This window comes from Delphinapterus leucas, chromosome X (assembly GCF_059928025.1).
Source record: "Delphinapterus leucas isolate spDelLeu-1000000601 "Yukka" chromosome X, BTC_Dleu_Yukka2, whole genome shotgun sequence".
NCBI classification, from domain to species: domain Eukaryota; kingdom Metazoa; phylum Chordata; class Mammalia; order Artiodactyla; family Monodontidae; genus Delphinapterus; species Delphinapterus leucas.
This window is the reverse complement of record NC_143150.1, coordinates 96,283,235-96,296,539: the sequence shown is the minus strand read 5'-3', so window position 1 is coordinate 96,296,539 and position 13,305 is coordinate 96,283,235. Positions and strand designations below refer to the sequence as shown.

The window sequence follows — 13,305 nt, the reverse complement described above, 5'->3', positions numbered from 1 at the left end:
TTTGGTTTTGTCTTAGGTATGATGCATTATGTATTCTCCTTCGTCACAGCAAGAATGTACGTTTTTGGTTTGCTCACAATGTCCTTTTTAATGTTTCAAATCGCTTCTCTGAATACCTTCTGGAGTGCCCTAGTGCAGAAGTGAGAGGTGCATTTGCAAAACTTATAGTTTTTATTGCACATTTTTCCTTGCAAGATGGGCCATGTCCTTCACCTTTTGCATCTCCAGGACCTTCTAGTCAGGTAATTGCCCAGTTAACAGAAATAAGTTCTGTTTCCTGGAAGTTGAAGTCACAAATATATGTGCATCTGTTTGATATATTTACCTAACAAACGTGCATGAGCACGTAATAACCAGATAGTCCGATAACTCAATGTTTATATGAGTTCCATTAAAAGTACTTCCCAGCAGTGAATAGTGACTATTGGCTCTTTAAAACATAGTGGAATTTTCTGTTAATTCAGTTACATTCAGTGGCTTAGTTATACACTTAACTGTTACATAAATTGTATATAAATTTAAATGGACTTCCATTTGTTAAAGCTTAGAACAGTATGAAGCCTCTATAATGAAATCTACATTGGATCTTCATCCCCTTTCCTAAAAAAAAACCCTTTTTAATCATTTCTTGTGTGATCAGTCCTTCCAGAAATTTCTGCCTATATTTAACATGTATATGTGCATGTCCGTTTTTCATGCAAAGAGAATTATATCGTACCTGCACCTTGTTGCTGAAAAACAACCAATGTTTTATCCTTTACAGGCTTATGACAACTTAAGCCTGAGTGATCACTTACTAAGAGCAGTACTAAATCTACTGAGAAGAGAAGTTTCAGAGCATGGGCGTCATTTACAGCAGTATTTCAACCTGTTTGTAATGTATGCCAATTTAGGTAAGAATTTAAGTTTTCATAATTCTCTTTTAATGTATTAAGTAATGAGGTCATGTAAGTCACATGATGAAATATAACCTGGTCTAAAATAGAAACAGTGTTCCATAAAACCTATTGTGAATTTTATTTGAAACTTTTTTTTTTTACACTGCACTTTTCACCTTGTACTTTATCATTATTTATGCATGTGTCTTATCTCTGCACCAGACACAGGTCAAAATCTGTATCTTAATCATATTTTTATCTCCTAAAGTAGTGGTGCTAGACCTTTTTTTTTCTTAAATACTGATGCCTAGGCCCCATCCCAAACCAACTGAATAAGAATTCTCAGAGCTAACACAAGGAATCCACATTTTCAGAAGGTCCCAGATGGATGTGTAATACTCACCAAGTTTGGGTAAAGGACTTAGTCTGTACGTAAGTTTTTGTTGACGTAAACTAAATTAAAATCGGGGATAATATAAATATTCACTTAAATTACCTGTTATTTATGTTAAGTTCTAAACCCAAACATCCCTGTCATTCCAGGTTTTTTGTGCATGAACTTACCAATCGCCAGTTGATCCATGGCCCTTTTAACATAAGCAACATTCTACTTTGCGTTTGTCGTCTTTTCCCTTACCTTCCCATACTGGAGATGCTTGCATATTTGTAGTTGAAAAGAATATTTACGCAAACAAGCATAAGGGGAATCTGTATTTCACACTTAGAAATGCCAAATCTTAGGTATTTATAAAAATCTCACTCTGTTCAACTCCCTTTTTAGGTATTCCCTGTTCAGAAAACATGCATCGTTGGTCCATAATCTAATCTAACTAAAATTTCCCTGCTAAAAGCAAATATGGGTCTATAAACTTTAATACGAAATCCTTAGGACCAGATAGATATGCTTTGTGGTTCAGACTGTTTGGTTTTAAGAAAGGTAAAATAGCCCATATGCCCTGAATTACATAACATCCCTAGAGCAGGGTCTGAAACAGCACTTTGTAATCATACACGTGAATATTCACACTGAGAGGGGATGATTGAAGACTGTGCATAGCCTCTTGTCAGTTCAGGCCAGATTTTCACAGCAAGTTTATGAATGAACTTTGTTTATATTGATGTTAAGAGCTGTTTGAATCTCAGGATTTCAGATAAGGGATTTGTGGATGGACCTGTATTTATTATACTTCTTGGAACATGGCAATAAATAAGACACCTATTTTCTAATGGAGTATAGAAGCAAATTAAAAGGTACTTGCCATAAAATATGTTTGTGGCTATAATGGGGAAAATACAAAGTGCTAGGGAAGTACATCATAGGGGGAGTGTGGGGGACTTAGTGGGGAAGATGTGGGAATTGGTCGGTTGAGTTTTTCCATCCAGAGTGAACAGCAGGTGCAGAGACTTGGAATAAACTCAGCATGGCTCATTGGAGGAAATGAAAGTTATTCAGTCTGACTAGAATTGATGTAATATGGGGATGGCAGGAGTGGTGAGCAGAATTTTCTAATTGTGCTATTCTGTCAAGCCTTGTGAGAGATTCTGGACTTTATCCTGAGAGCATTGATGAGCCATTGTAGAGTTTTGAATAGACATGGCTTCTAGAAAGATCCAGGCTGCAGTGTGGAATGGATTATTGGGGAGTAAGACCAGAGATTGTTAAAGTAATTTATAGATAGAAAATTGCTGTGGCTTATACTGAGGAACTGGCAGTGAGCGGGATACAAGTAGTCAGATTCTGGTGCTTTTTATTGGAGATAAGGACAGTAGGATTTGGTGATTGGATATTCAGGGAAGGGGAACACGGAAGAGATGTTAAGAATGATGCCCAGAATTCCAACTTGACAAACTGAGCAGGAAGTAGTGCCATGTACTGAGAGGGGAAACACAGGAGGAAGAACGTGGACAGGGAATTTGAGTCTTTGTGACACCCAAATAGAGATGTCCAGTAGAGCGGTGATCTATTTGTCTGGAAATATTTTGGAATCAGCTGAATGAAAATAGCTGGAACTTGAAGCCATTAGAGTGGGTTTGATCGTCCAGGGAAGGCATATGGTGTGAGAAGATAGCCTGACGTGGGAACTTCGAGGACCATCACTTTTGAAGACAGGAAGGAGGACTCACAAATAAGAAGAGGTAGAAAGAAAATAAGACAGGAACCCAAGAAAGGAAATGGTTATGGTTTGAGAACTATTCCTTAGCTTTAAACCAGAAAAGGGGGCAGAAGCCAAATAGGCATGGGTTGAGGACTGGGAAGACGAGAAAGTAGAGGGAACAAGTTTAGGCGTCAAGAAGCTTGGCTGAGGAAGAAAGGCAGTTCATAAAAGAATTCTTATTTCTCAGTTTTCGTCATTCACCTAATGATGAGGATTGCAGACTAGGCAGTTCCCGAGACTCCCCAGGCCATAGAAGGTGTTTCTCTTCCTTATGCCCAGTAGGATTGGAATGTCATAGTCACCGTTTAACCATTTCAGTACTTAAATCCAGTTATACTAACTCAGTAGATTTTTGGTTCTGATTAAATAATACTCTGAATGCTAAGTAAAAGTGATCTTCTGATCATAAAAGTTGTAGAAAAATATTTTATTATGAAGCCCTTCCGTCCCAGTTCTTTCCTCTCATATAATTCTTCTCCTCTCTTCCTGCTTCTCCCTTCTTTATTGTAGGTGTGGCGGAGAAGACACAGCTTCTGAAATTGAGTGTACCTGCTACCTTTATGCTTGTGTCTTTAGATGAAGGTCCAGGTCCTCCAATCAAGTATCAGTATGCTGAATTAGGCAAATTATACTCAGTAGTGTCACAGCTAATCCGATGCTGCAATGTCTCGTCAAGAATGCAGTCTTCAATCAACGGTAAAGTCAAATACTCCATTCTTTACATTGGTTTTAAAGTACTGCTGGCCATATATAGTACCTGATTCAAAGTAATTCCAAAGATATTTAAAAATAAAACGAGAGTCTGAAAGTCCATGCTTTGGAATATTTTATAATATTTTGAGTCCTGCACCTTTTTTTCATATTTAAAGGGAATCTTTCTGTCTACTTGCTACTGAGGTTGGTACCTTGTTTATGAAGTAGTTTTAAGAATTAACTTTTATATAAAGAAAACGCCAGTGTTGGCATTTCAATTTTATATTTTATCATCTTGATATATGTGATCATTATAATGCTTAATATTACTTTCTTTGTTGTACTCAGGAAACTTGATTTAAAATATTATTTTCATAAAATAAAAAATTCATAAGCTATTTTCTGTGGTGAAAGCTGAGTATTATTGTAGAGAAGCCGATTAGTTTTTCATTGATGACAAATCTGTATTCTAGGTAATCCTCCTCTTCCCAATCCTTTTGGTGATCCTAATTTATCACAACCTATAATGCCAATTCAGCAGAATGTGGCAGACATTTTATTTGTGAGGACAAGTTATGTGAAGAAAATCATTGAGGACTGCAGTAACTCAGAGGAAACCGTCAAATTGCTTCGTTTTTGCTGCTGGGAGAATCCTCAGTTCTCATCTACTGTCCTCAGTGAACTTCTCTGGCAGGTTAAAGGAAAATATACATTCATATGTCTCTATAATTTGATTTGTTGTTCCTTTATTTTATATTTTTATTTTTTTAATAGTTTTTTTAATATAATTGACTTTACAATTATATTAGTTTTAGGTGTGCAACATAGTGATTTGATATTTTTATACATTACACATTACAAAAGGATCACCACTGTTGCTGCTTTAAAATAAGTTCTTCACCATGTCTTACCTGTTTTTAAAGGTTGCATATTCCTATACTTATGAACTCCGGCCCTATTTGGATCTGCTTTTGCAAATCTTACTGATTGAGGACTCCTGGCAGACTCACAGGTAGATACCCTTTTTTGTTCCTTGCCCAGCTTTTAGAGTAACTGAAATTACCAGTCGGCACATATTTTTTTTTTTACCTCTTGAATATCTAATAAATGTATCTTAAACAAAACATAAGACAAGAATGAATAAAAAGGTCCCCCCTTCCTCACAGTTTTATTTCATTTTTTACTTTTTGCTCTCATTGCCCAAGCTGCATACTTAATATACTAACCTTTCTCTTTCAATTGTTGTGTTTTTTGTTTGGGGGGATTTTTTTGTAAATGTTTCAATTTCATTAATGATGCTCTAGGGCTATTTTAGGATTAGATTACGTTAGTTTTAGAATTACATGAGATAACATTTGGTTATCTAAATATAGTGCCTTCAGTAAGTACTGTCAGTTCCCATTATTCATGGTAGTTACGGTCTGAAAGTCACTGTGAACACTGAATGAGCAAATACTAAATCATTGCTCCTGGGGGAAAAACAGGATTAGGTTCTTGCCAGGCTCTGGTTACTTTTTTTTTTTTTTTTTTTTTTTCTGTGGTACGCGGGCTCCGGACGCGCAGGCTCAGCGGCCATGGCTTACAGGCCCCGCCGCTCCGCGGCATGTGGGATCCTCCCGGACCGGGGCACGAACCCGCGTCCCCCGCATCGGCAGGTGGACCCTCAACCACTGCGCCACCAGGGAAGCCCTGGTTACTTTTTTCTTTTTCAACCAATCAATACATAACCTTTTTTTAATGTGTGTTTCTGTTTAAAGACACCTTATTTAATATATATTGCTGACTTATTAACGTTGAATTCACAATAAATCGGGTCTGAACAAAGCTTATCTGACATATATTTTCTCTGCAAAGCACATCACAGCCTTCTTGGGCTTAGAGAACATTAGACAGCACTTCAGCACTACCCTTTTTTTTTTTTTTTTGTGGTACGCGGGCCTCTCACCGCTGTGGCCCCTCCCGCTGCGGAGCACAGGCTCCGGACGCGCAGGCCCAGCGGCCACGGCCCACGGGCCCAGCCGCTCCGCAGCATGCGGGATCCTCCCAGACCGGGGCACGAACCCGCGTCCCCCACATCGGCAGGCGGACCCTCAACCACTGTGCCACCAGGGAAGCCCAGCACTACACATTTGAGGCCCTTTCTAAACAGTGAGATCAACACAAAGCACAAAAATGTGAAAAGCTGTCACTGAAATAGATGGGAAAAAGGATACTTGTTTACAGTATGAGCTAAAACAAGGCCGAATATCACTTTGTTCCACTTCAGATGGGAACGTGTGTTGGGCAACTCAGATGTTTTTGCTACTCTGCGTGTGACTGCAATTGCAAAGAGTTGATTTTTACCATTACAGATAAAGTTTAGCAAGTAGGCAAAACTGCAGATATGGAATCCTTGAATAAATGAGCATGAACCATAACTAGTTTTTCAGTATACGTACGTGAGGTTTAGGAGTTAGCAATTTTTAATTTATTTTTATTATTTAATTTTTAAATTTTATTTTTAATAATTATTAATTTAGGACTAAGGTTATCCAGCTTAGCTGTCCCTTAAGCTTCCTCCAGAATTCCTCTTTTTACGTAAAAGCTTAATACATTATCCTTAATCCCAAGAGCAATACAGATGATGATGAACTATGGAATTAGTTGGCAACTTTGCCGGATTTTATAACTTCCCTCCCTACATGGACAATAGTGTAAGAGTTTATGTTGGGAAACAATTGACAATCTATATAACAGACTGCCTCCTGTCTGTCAGTGTAATAATTAAAACAGAAACCTGGGACTTCCCTGACAGTCCAGTGGTTCCATTACAGGGGACAAGGGTTCAGTCCTTGGTCGGGGAACTAAGATCCCACACGCTGCACAGCATGGCCACACAAAAAATAAATGAATAAATACATTCATACATACATACCTACAAGTTTTATAACAACAAAATGCTTAAAGAGAAATTAAAATCTTGAGTCTTAGTGGGGATTGCAAATGCCAGAATTCATGAAATAATATTTTCAAATTATTCACCAGAATTACCATCATAGATTTCCAACAGTTGAATTAATATTGTAAAAATAGCATTAAAGCAGAAATCAATTTTCATTAAACACAAAATTTAGTAGTTCTAAAACTATAGCTGCTTATTTTGCATACTACCAGTACTCTTCTCAATATGATCAGAGGATCTGAAACTTAAGAGTTGGTTGAAATGGAATCTTACTTTTCATTATTTTCTTTTGAAAATATTGTAAGCATTTATAGCTTTAAGCCAATTAGCCACATCTTAGTTCTCTTGTTTCATTAGAGCAAGTAATAATGCTAAAGGCATGTGTGCCGGATTAAACATGGGAATTTGACTTTTGTGTAATGATAAGATTGTTGTTATGAGTCCCTGGCACCAAGCTTGAAAATAATTTTCTCATAGTGGGCTTTTTAGGTCATTTAGTAAGCAGTGTGTATTTATGGAGCATCTCCCGTGGGCCTGGCACCGTTAAGCATTGGGGAACAAGGGAGGGAAAGGTAATATTGATAAAAACGGCATTTGAAAGCAGTTGATTCATTATCACTTGACAAAACTGAAGGTAAAAACAGAATATACACTGCAGTGTTTCAGATTAAATAGCAGGAAGCCTGTACATGGTTGATTGTGTGGTCTGAAATGATTAAACTTTGCAAAATTACAAAGTCATGATTTCCAAACAAAACAGATTTTATAAATGCATGTAATACAAAAAAACAAACTTGAATTTTGATTTGGAACGTTCTATTAAGTAAAATATAAGGTATACAGAAGGTTTTTTAGGTATTGTTTCTTTATTGAGGTAAAATTCACTTAACATAAAATTCACTATTTTAACCATTTTAAAGCATACAATTCAGTGGCTTTTAGTACATTCACAATGTTGTGCAACCATTACCACTGTCTTATTCCAGAACATTTTCATCACTCCAAAAGGAAAATCCAAACCCAATTAAGCAGTTGCTCCCTACTCCTCCCATCCCCCAGCCCCTGACAACCGCTAATCTGCTTTCTATCTCTATGAATTTGTCAGCGCATAGGCAGAATATCCAGGACTTGCCTGGACATCTCATATGAACGGAATCATACAATGTGTTCTTTTGTATCTGGCTTCTTTCACTTGGCATAATGTTTTCACATTCATCCATGTTAGAGTACATATCTGTACTTCATTGCTTTTTATGGCTGAATAATATTCCATTGTATGGGTACATTACATTTTGTATATTCGTTCATCTGTTGGTAGATATTTGGGTTGTTTCCACCTTTTGGCTGCTGTGAATAATACTGTTGTGAACATTCATGTACAAGTTTTGTATTTCTTTTTAAGCACCTGTTTTCAATTCTCTTGGATATATAACTTAGAGTAGAATTGCAGGCAGGTGAATTTTTAAATATTTTTTGAAAATTTGTAAAATATTCATAATAAAATTTACCATTTTTAAGTGTACAATTTGGTGGAATTAAGTACATTCACAATATTGTGTTAACCATCACCACTATCCATGTCCAGAACTTTTTCATCATCCCAAACTGAAACTCTGTACCCATTATTCTTGCTTTCTCTGATTTTTGCCTATTCTCTAAATACCTCGTATAACTGGAATCATATGATATTTGTCATTTTGGATTGGTAATAAGTTGGTACTAGGAGGCCATATGACCTTGGGTTGCAAGCCTTTTAACCTGTTTTTCTTATCTGTGTTCAAGGGTTTAAGAAGAGGACTTATTGTCTAGCATTAGATTACGTAACTACATCAAAGACATTTATTGAATGGCACATAGTAGGCACTCAGTAATGTTAGCTGCTATTTGATTTTAGAAGTTTTTATTTATCTGGTTCTCTTTCAGAATTCATAATGCACTTAAAGGAATCCCAGATGACCGAGATGGGCTCTTTGACACAATCCAGCGCTCTAAGAATCACTATCAAAAAAGAGCATACCAGTGTATAAAATGTATGGTAGCTCTCTTTAGCAATTGTCCTGTTGCTTACCAGATTCTGCAGGTGAGGGTCTCTCTCCCTTTCTCTCTCTCTCTCTCTCTCTCTCTCTCTCGCTCTCGCTCTCGCTTTCTCGCTCACTCGCTCGCTCTCTCTCTCTCTATATATATATATGTGTGTATATATATACACACACACATATAATTTTGTAGAAATCTGAATCAGAATTAAGGATTCTGTTTTAAAAGAAGAGAATTATGAGAATTTGGAGTTGTCGTTTAAAGTTACCTTTGAAAAGCATCCCAAAACCTTTTACATATATAGTTTTATTTTCTTTTGAAGGGCAATGGAGATCTTAAAAGAAAGTGGACCTGGGCAGTGGAATGGCTTGGAGATGAACTTGAAAGACGACCATACACTGGCAATCCTCAATACACTTACAACAATTGGTCTCCTCCGGTGCAAAGCAATGAAACATCAAATGGTTATTTCTTGGAGAGATCACATAGTGCTAGGATGACACTTGCAAAAGCTTGTGAACTCTGTCCAGAGGAGGTAAAAAAAGCCGCCAGTGTGCAGCAGATAGAAATGGAAGAAAGCAAAGTAATTCTTCACTTTATAGGCCAGTGTTTATGTATTAATGATAATGGTAAAAAAAATTATGTTGAAGTTTGTTTATATGTGGTCTTAATGAGGGAGCCTTCTTTTAGAGAAATATTTGTGAAATTGCCTGAATCTAGTATTTCTAAGAGAACCCAAATCAGGTTCCTTTCAGTTACTTTGTTTATCTGTAGTAAAAGAAAAGTTGTTAGTGGGTCAGTTTTTTAGATTTTAAAGATTTTATTTCAAATAGAAAAAAAAATAAAACTAGAATTTGGCTACATAATTCTTTATCTTTAAATATTTAAAATCAGGAGCCAGATGACCAAGATGCCCCAGATGAGCATGAGTCGCCTCCACCTGAAGATGCCCCATTATACCCCCATTCACCTGGATCTCAGTATCAGCAGGTATATTGGGCTTGGTTCGTGTTTTTATTCCCTAGAACCAATCTTTATGCTTTATTTAAAGGATGGCTAAGTGGTTTTTTTGCGGTACGCGGGCCTCTCACTGCTGTGGCCTCTCCCGCCGTGGAGCACAGGCTCCGGACGCGCAGGCTCAGCGGCCACGCTCATGGGCCCAGCCGCTCCGCGGTATGTGGGACCCTCCTGGACCAGGGCACGAACCACTGTGCCACCAGGGAAGCCCAAAGGATGGCTACGTTTTTTGTTGTGACTGTAAAGTAATAGAGGGATTATCTAGACTAGCTTTGGGGGCATGATCAAAAGAGGAATGGTTAGCATGGGGTCACAGTGTGGCATGTTTGAGCTTGCCCCTGTGGTGTTTTCCTGGTCAGATATGTGCCCTTACTTGTACTAGTAGATGACGTTTGTAAAACTGTGATTATTCACGTCAATATAAAATGATAATCAATATTTAGTATAATGGATTAAGACGACATTTCCTGTTAGGCTAAGTGTGCGAGTGGATTTTGAAGGCACTAAGATATGACAGTGAAGGAAGAAGTGTTTGCTTATTACTTAGCATAACCAAGACTTCAATGACAGTAAAAATTGTTGGAAAAAAATCAGGGATTTGACAGATTTCCATGAATTTTTCTGTGAAATCAATAACTAAATAAATTTAGATGAAGAAACGCTCTAAATGAGAGCGTCTCTTTCTAAACCCCAGATGTGACTAATTCAGATCTTTTGAGGCAGTGGTCCTTAAACTTGCATAAGCATGGGAATCCCCTGGTGGGCTGTTGCAGCAGAGTGCTAGGCCCCACCCCAGCGTTTCTCATTCACTACATTTCCAACGAGTTCCCAACTGCTGCTGCTGCTGCTGCTGCTGCTGCTACTGGTCTAGGAACCATGCTTTCAGAACCATTATTTAAGCATTCTGTCTTATATTTCAGGGTGGAAATAGAAGCATGCTGACTAGAAATGTTGAATATGACTGGAAAATGCATATTCAACGTGTTAATTTTCGTAATAGAAATTACAGAAAGTTAAAGCCTATGATCTTCTTGGCTTGACTGGTGGGAACGTACAGAAAAATGAGTTCAGGGGTTTAAAACATTAAGGACCCAAATCCACAAGGAGAAGAGTTACTTTCCTCGGCCGTGAGAAAACTCATATATTAATCATGCCTGGTTAATCCATTATTTTCAGTGTTGTTTTCTTTTCATTAACATCATCCTGTGTTCAGGGTTGTTGCTCATGCAGACCTCATATGATCATTCAATCAGATTTCTCATATGGGAGTTTCAAGGTGCTCAGAAGAGTGAGGATAGAGGTGTTCCAGCTCACAGATCCCTTTTCATGAATATTTTTTACCACGAGCAATAATGGGCTGTGTTATCCCTTATTTGTCAGACTTGAATCTAAATAATTTTTGGCACTTAAAATCACTTTGGCCAAAGAATTAAACAAACCTACACTGCTTTTATTTGGGGCTTTGGGGTTTGAATTTAGGCTACCTTTTCTCTTTCAAACCACTTTTTTTTTTTTTTTTCTTTTCCATCATTAGCCCAAGTGTATTTACTCTTTTTAAGTCCTAGGAATAAAAGAAATGTTTGCATTTCTACAAACTTCAGCCTGTGATCTTTAAAGTTGAAGTTTAATATATGAAAAGTTTTAACATGCAGATCTCTTCTCCCCTCCCAGAATAACCATGTGCATGGACAGCCGTATACAGGCCCAGCAGCACATCACATGAACAACCCTCAGAGAACTGGCCAACGAGCACAAGAAAATTATGAAGGCAGTGAAGAAGTATCCCCACCTCAGACGAAGGATCAGTGAAATGCACATGATTAACTGGTTCCATCAAGACTGTGCACCCAGGCCTTACAGTCCAACCTTTTTCTGTGTCTGGCTAATATTTAAAACTAGAAAAACTATTCCTAATCAACATGGAGTGGAAAGTTTATTCACTGTCTTACCTGCAGAAATTTGCTGTCAATATATAACCCGCCTGCAGTGGAAAGTGTATAGTGTTTTGTAATAAATGGCCTGATGCTAATGTGTAAATGGCAAAGGTGTATATAGTATATTAATGTTTGACTGTTAATTCTTAAGCAAGAAACTTTTTTCTTGATGAGACTCACAGATCTACAAAACCTACAAAAGTTATTTCCTTGTTATACCCATTGCACTCTGCAACCAGTGTTGCCTGCCTTAACGGCAGTTGGATCAACTCCTTTACAAAAACAAAAAAGAAACCAACAGCAACAAACCAGAGCCCATCCATTTCAACCACACCAATAGTTTCATGTTAATTCTTTGCCACTGGAGTCAGTTTTATTATGAGCAGTGAAAGGCTGGTAACCTTTAAATTATTTGGTTGATGTGGAAAACTTGGTGATGTAACATTGTTTCTAGATCTTTTTCATTGCCTTTTTATTCTGAGGTTAGGTTAATCACTTTGAAGCTATAGTTACGCTGTAACATGTAGCATGGCTTCACACCAGGTTAGTGTAGCCAATGAGGAAAAAATTACCATAATGACAGCAGTTGTCCCAGTGCGACAGCTGTATTGCTCAGAGCTTTTCCGTCTTACACCTAGAATATAAAATATAAAACAAGGAGAGAAATGTGATGAACAGGTGGTTTTCAGTTACACATATGTTGCTTACATCTAATGTTTGATAGTTCAACCTCTGGGTGGGATAAGGAAACTTAAGTATCAGTAATGGGAATTTTAAAAGATTTAAAACAAATATGCAAAAATTTGCTATGCCAGGATGCTTGGAGCATAATAGAAGACTGTATTTGGTGTGCTTGTTCTGTTTCTTTGGTAGAGCTTATTAGGAGAACCTTTTAAAACTTTCCTTCTGCTGGATCCCAGTGAAGTGGAAGTCAGAATCCTACAATATTTGGAGTACCACTGCACCAAGATGTCTGGCTGAGCTTCTGCTCAGTCACAGTTTTACTTGAAAGCAAGAATTGTCCTAGCTCCTTTTCCATTATTCCAAAAATTTTAACATTTGAAGCAGGGTCTAATTAAAAAGGAAACTGGTTAGTTAATATAATTGAGGTATAATTTCAGAATAAGCATTTAATTAAAGATAAGGAACTCATCAGTTAATAGAGAATTGGTGGCTTGAATGTGTGTAATTTTTTGGAACCTGTCTAAAAACCAAATACCCCTGCAAACAGATACAGTCCACCCTATTCTATTTAAATATTTTGCTGTTTTATTTTATAGAAATTATTTTGCTGAATTCACAAATAGAATTTGATTTAAGAAGAACTTTTTGTCCTGTGGTGTGTTTTGGTTTTTTGGTTAATTTTTTGTCTTTTTTGTTTGTTTTTTAAGGACTGCATATTAAAAATAATTCTGTGCATAGCATGCCTAGGCATGACACTGAATTCAGGAGTTCAGTCACATTGAATTTTTGTGCACAGAAAGATTTGACCTTTGGCCCTTTACTAAAAGACTTAGAGAAAAACAGGATTGTTGACACTGTAAAAGTTTCCTAACATAATCAATCTTGTACTTTTTGTATGTTTTTTATATACATGTATATTTAATGAGCACAAGCTTGGTTGTATTTTTTACAATTCAGTTAATAGGCAA

The 13,305-nt window shown here is 37.2% G+C and overlaps 1 protein-coding gene across 9 annotated transcripts in view; it reads left to right on the top strand.

The window, feature by feature from the left end:
- USP9X (ubiquitin specific peptidase 9 X-linked) overlaps nucleotides 1-11,776 on the top strand; it is a 122,718-nt gene extending 110,942 nt beyond the window's left edge. For 3 of the 9 annotated variants that reach the window (XM_089904612.1, XM_089904609.1, XM_089904610.1), the window contains 9 exons: nucleotides 17-242; nucleotides 764-893; nucleotides 3,545-3,730; nucleotides 4,201-4,421; nucleotides 4,651-4,739; nucleotides 8,592-8,748; nucleotides 9,025-9,285; nucleotides 9,597-9,692; nucleotides 11,391-11,776. In XM_089904612.1, the coding sequence (XP_089760738.1) occupies nucleotides 17-242; nucleotides 764-893; nucleotides 3,545-3,730; nucleotides 4,201-4,421; nucleotides 4,651-4,739; nucleotides 8,592-8,748; nucleotides 9,025-9,285; nucleotides 9,597-9,692; nucleotides 11,391-11,528 (1,504 nt within the window). In that variant the 3' untranslated portion in view covers nucleotides 11,529-11,776. The other 6 variants (XM_022556406.3, XM_022556408.3, XM_089904611.1 and 3 more) reach the window with 5 other exon arrangements.
- The last annotated feature ends 1,529 nt before the right edge of the window (nucleotides 11,777-13,305 follow it).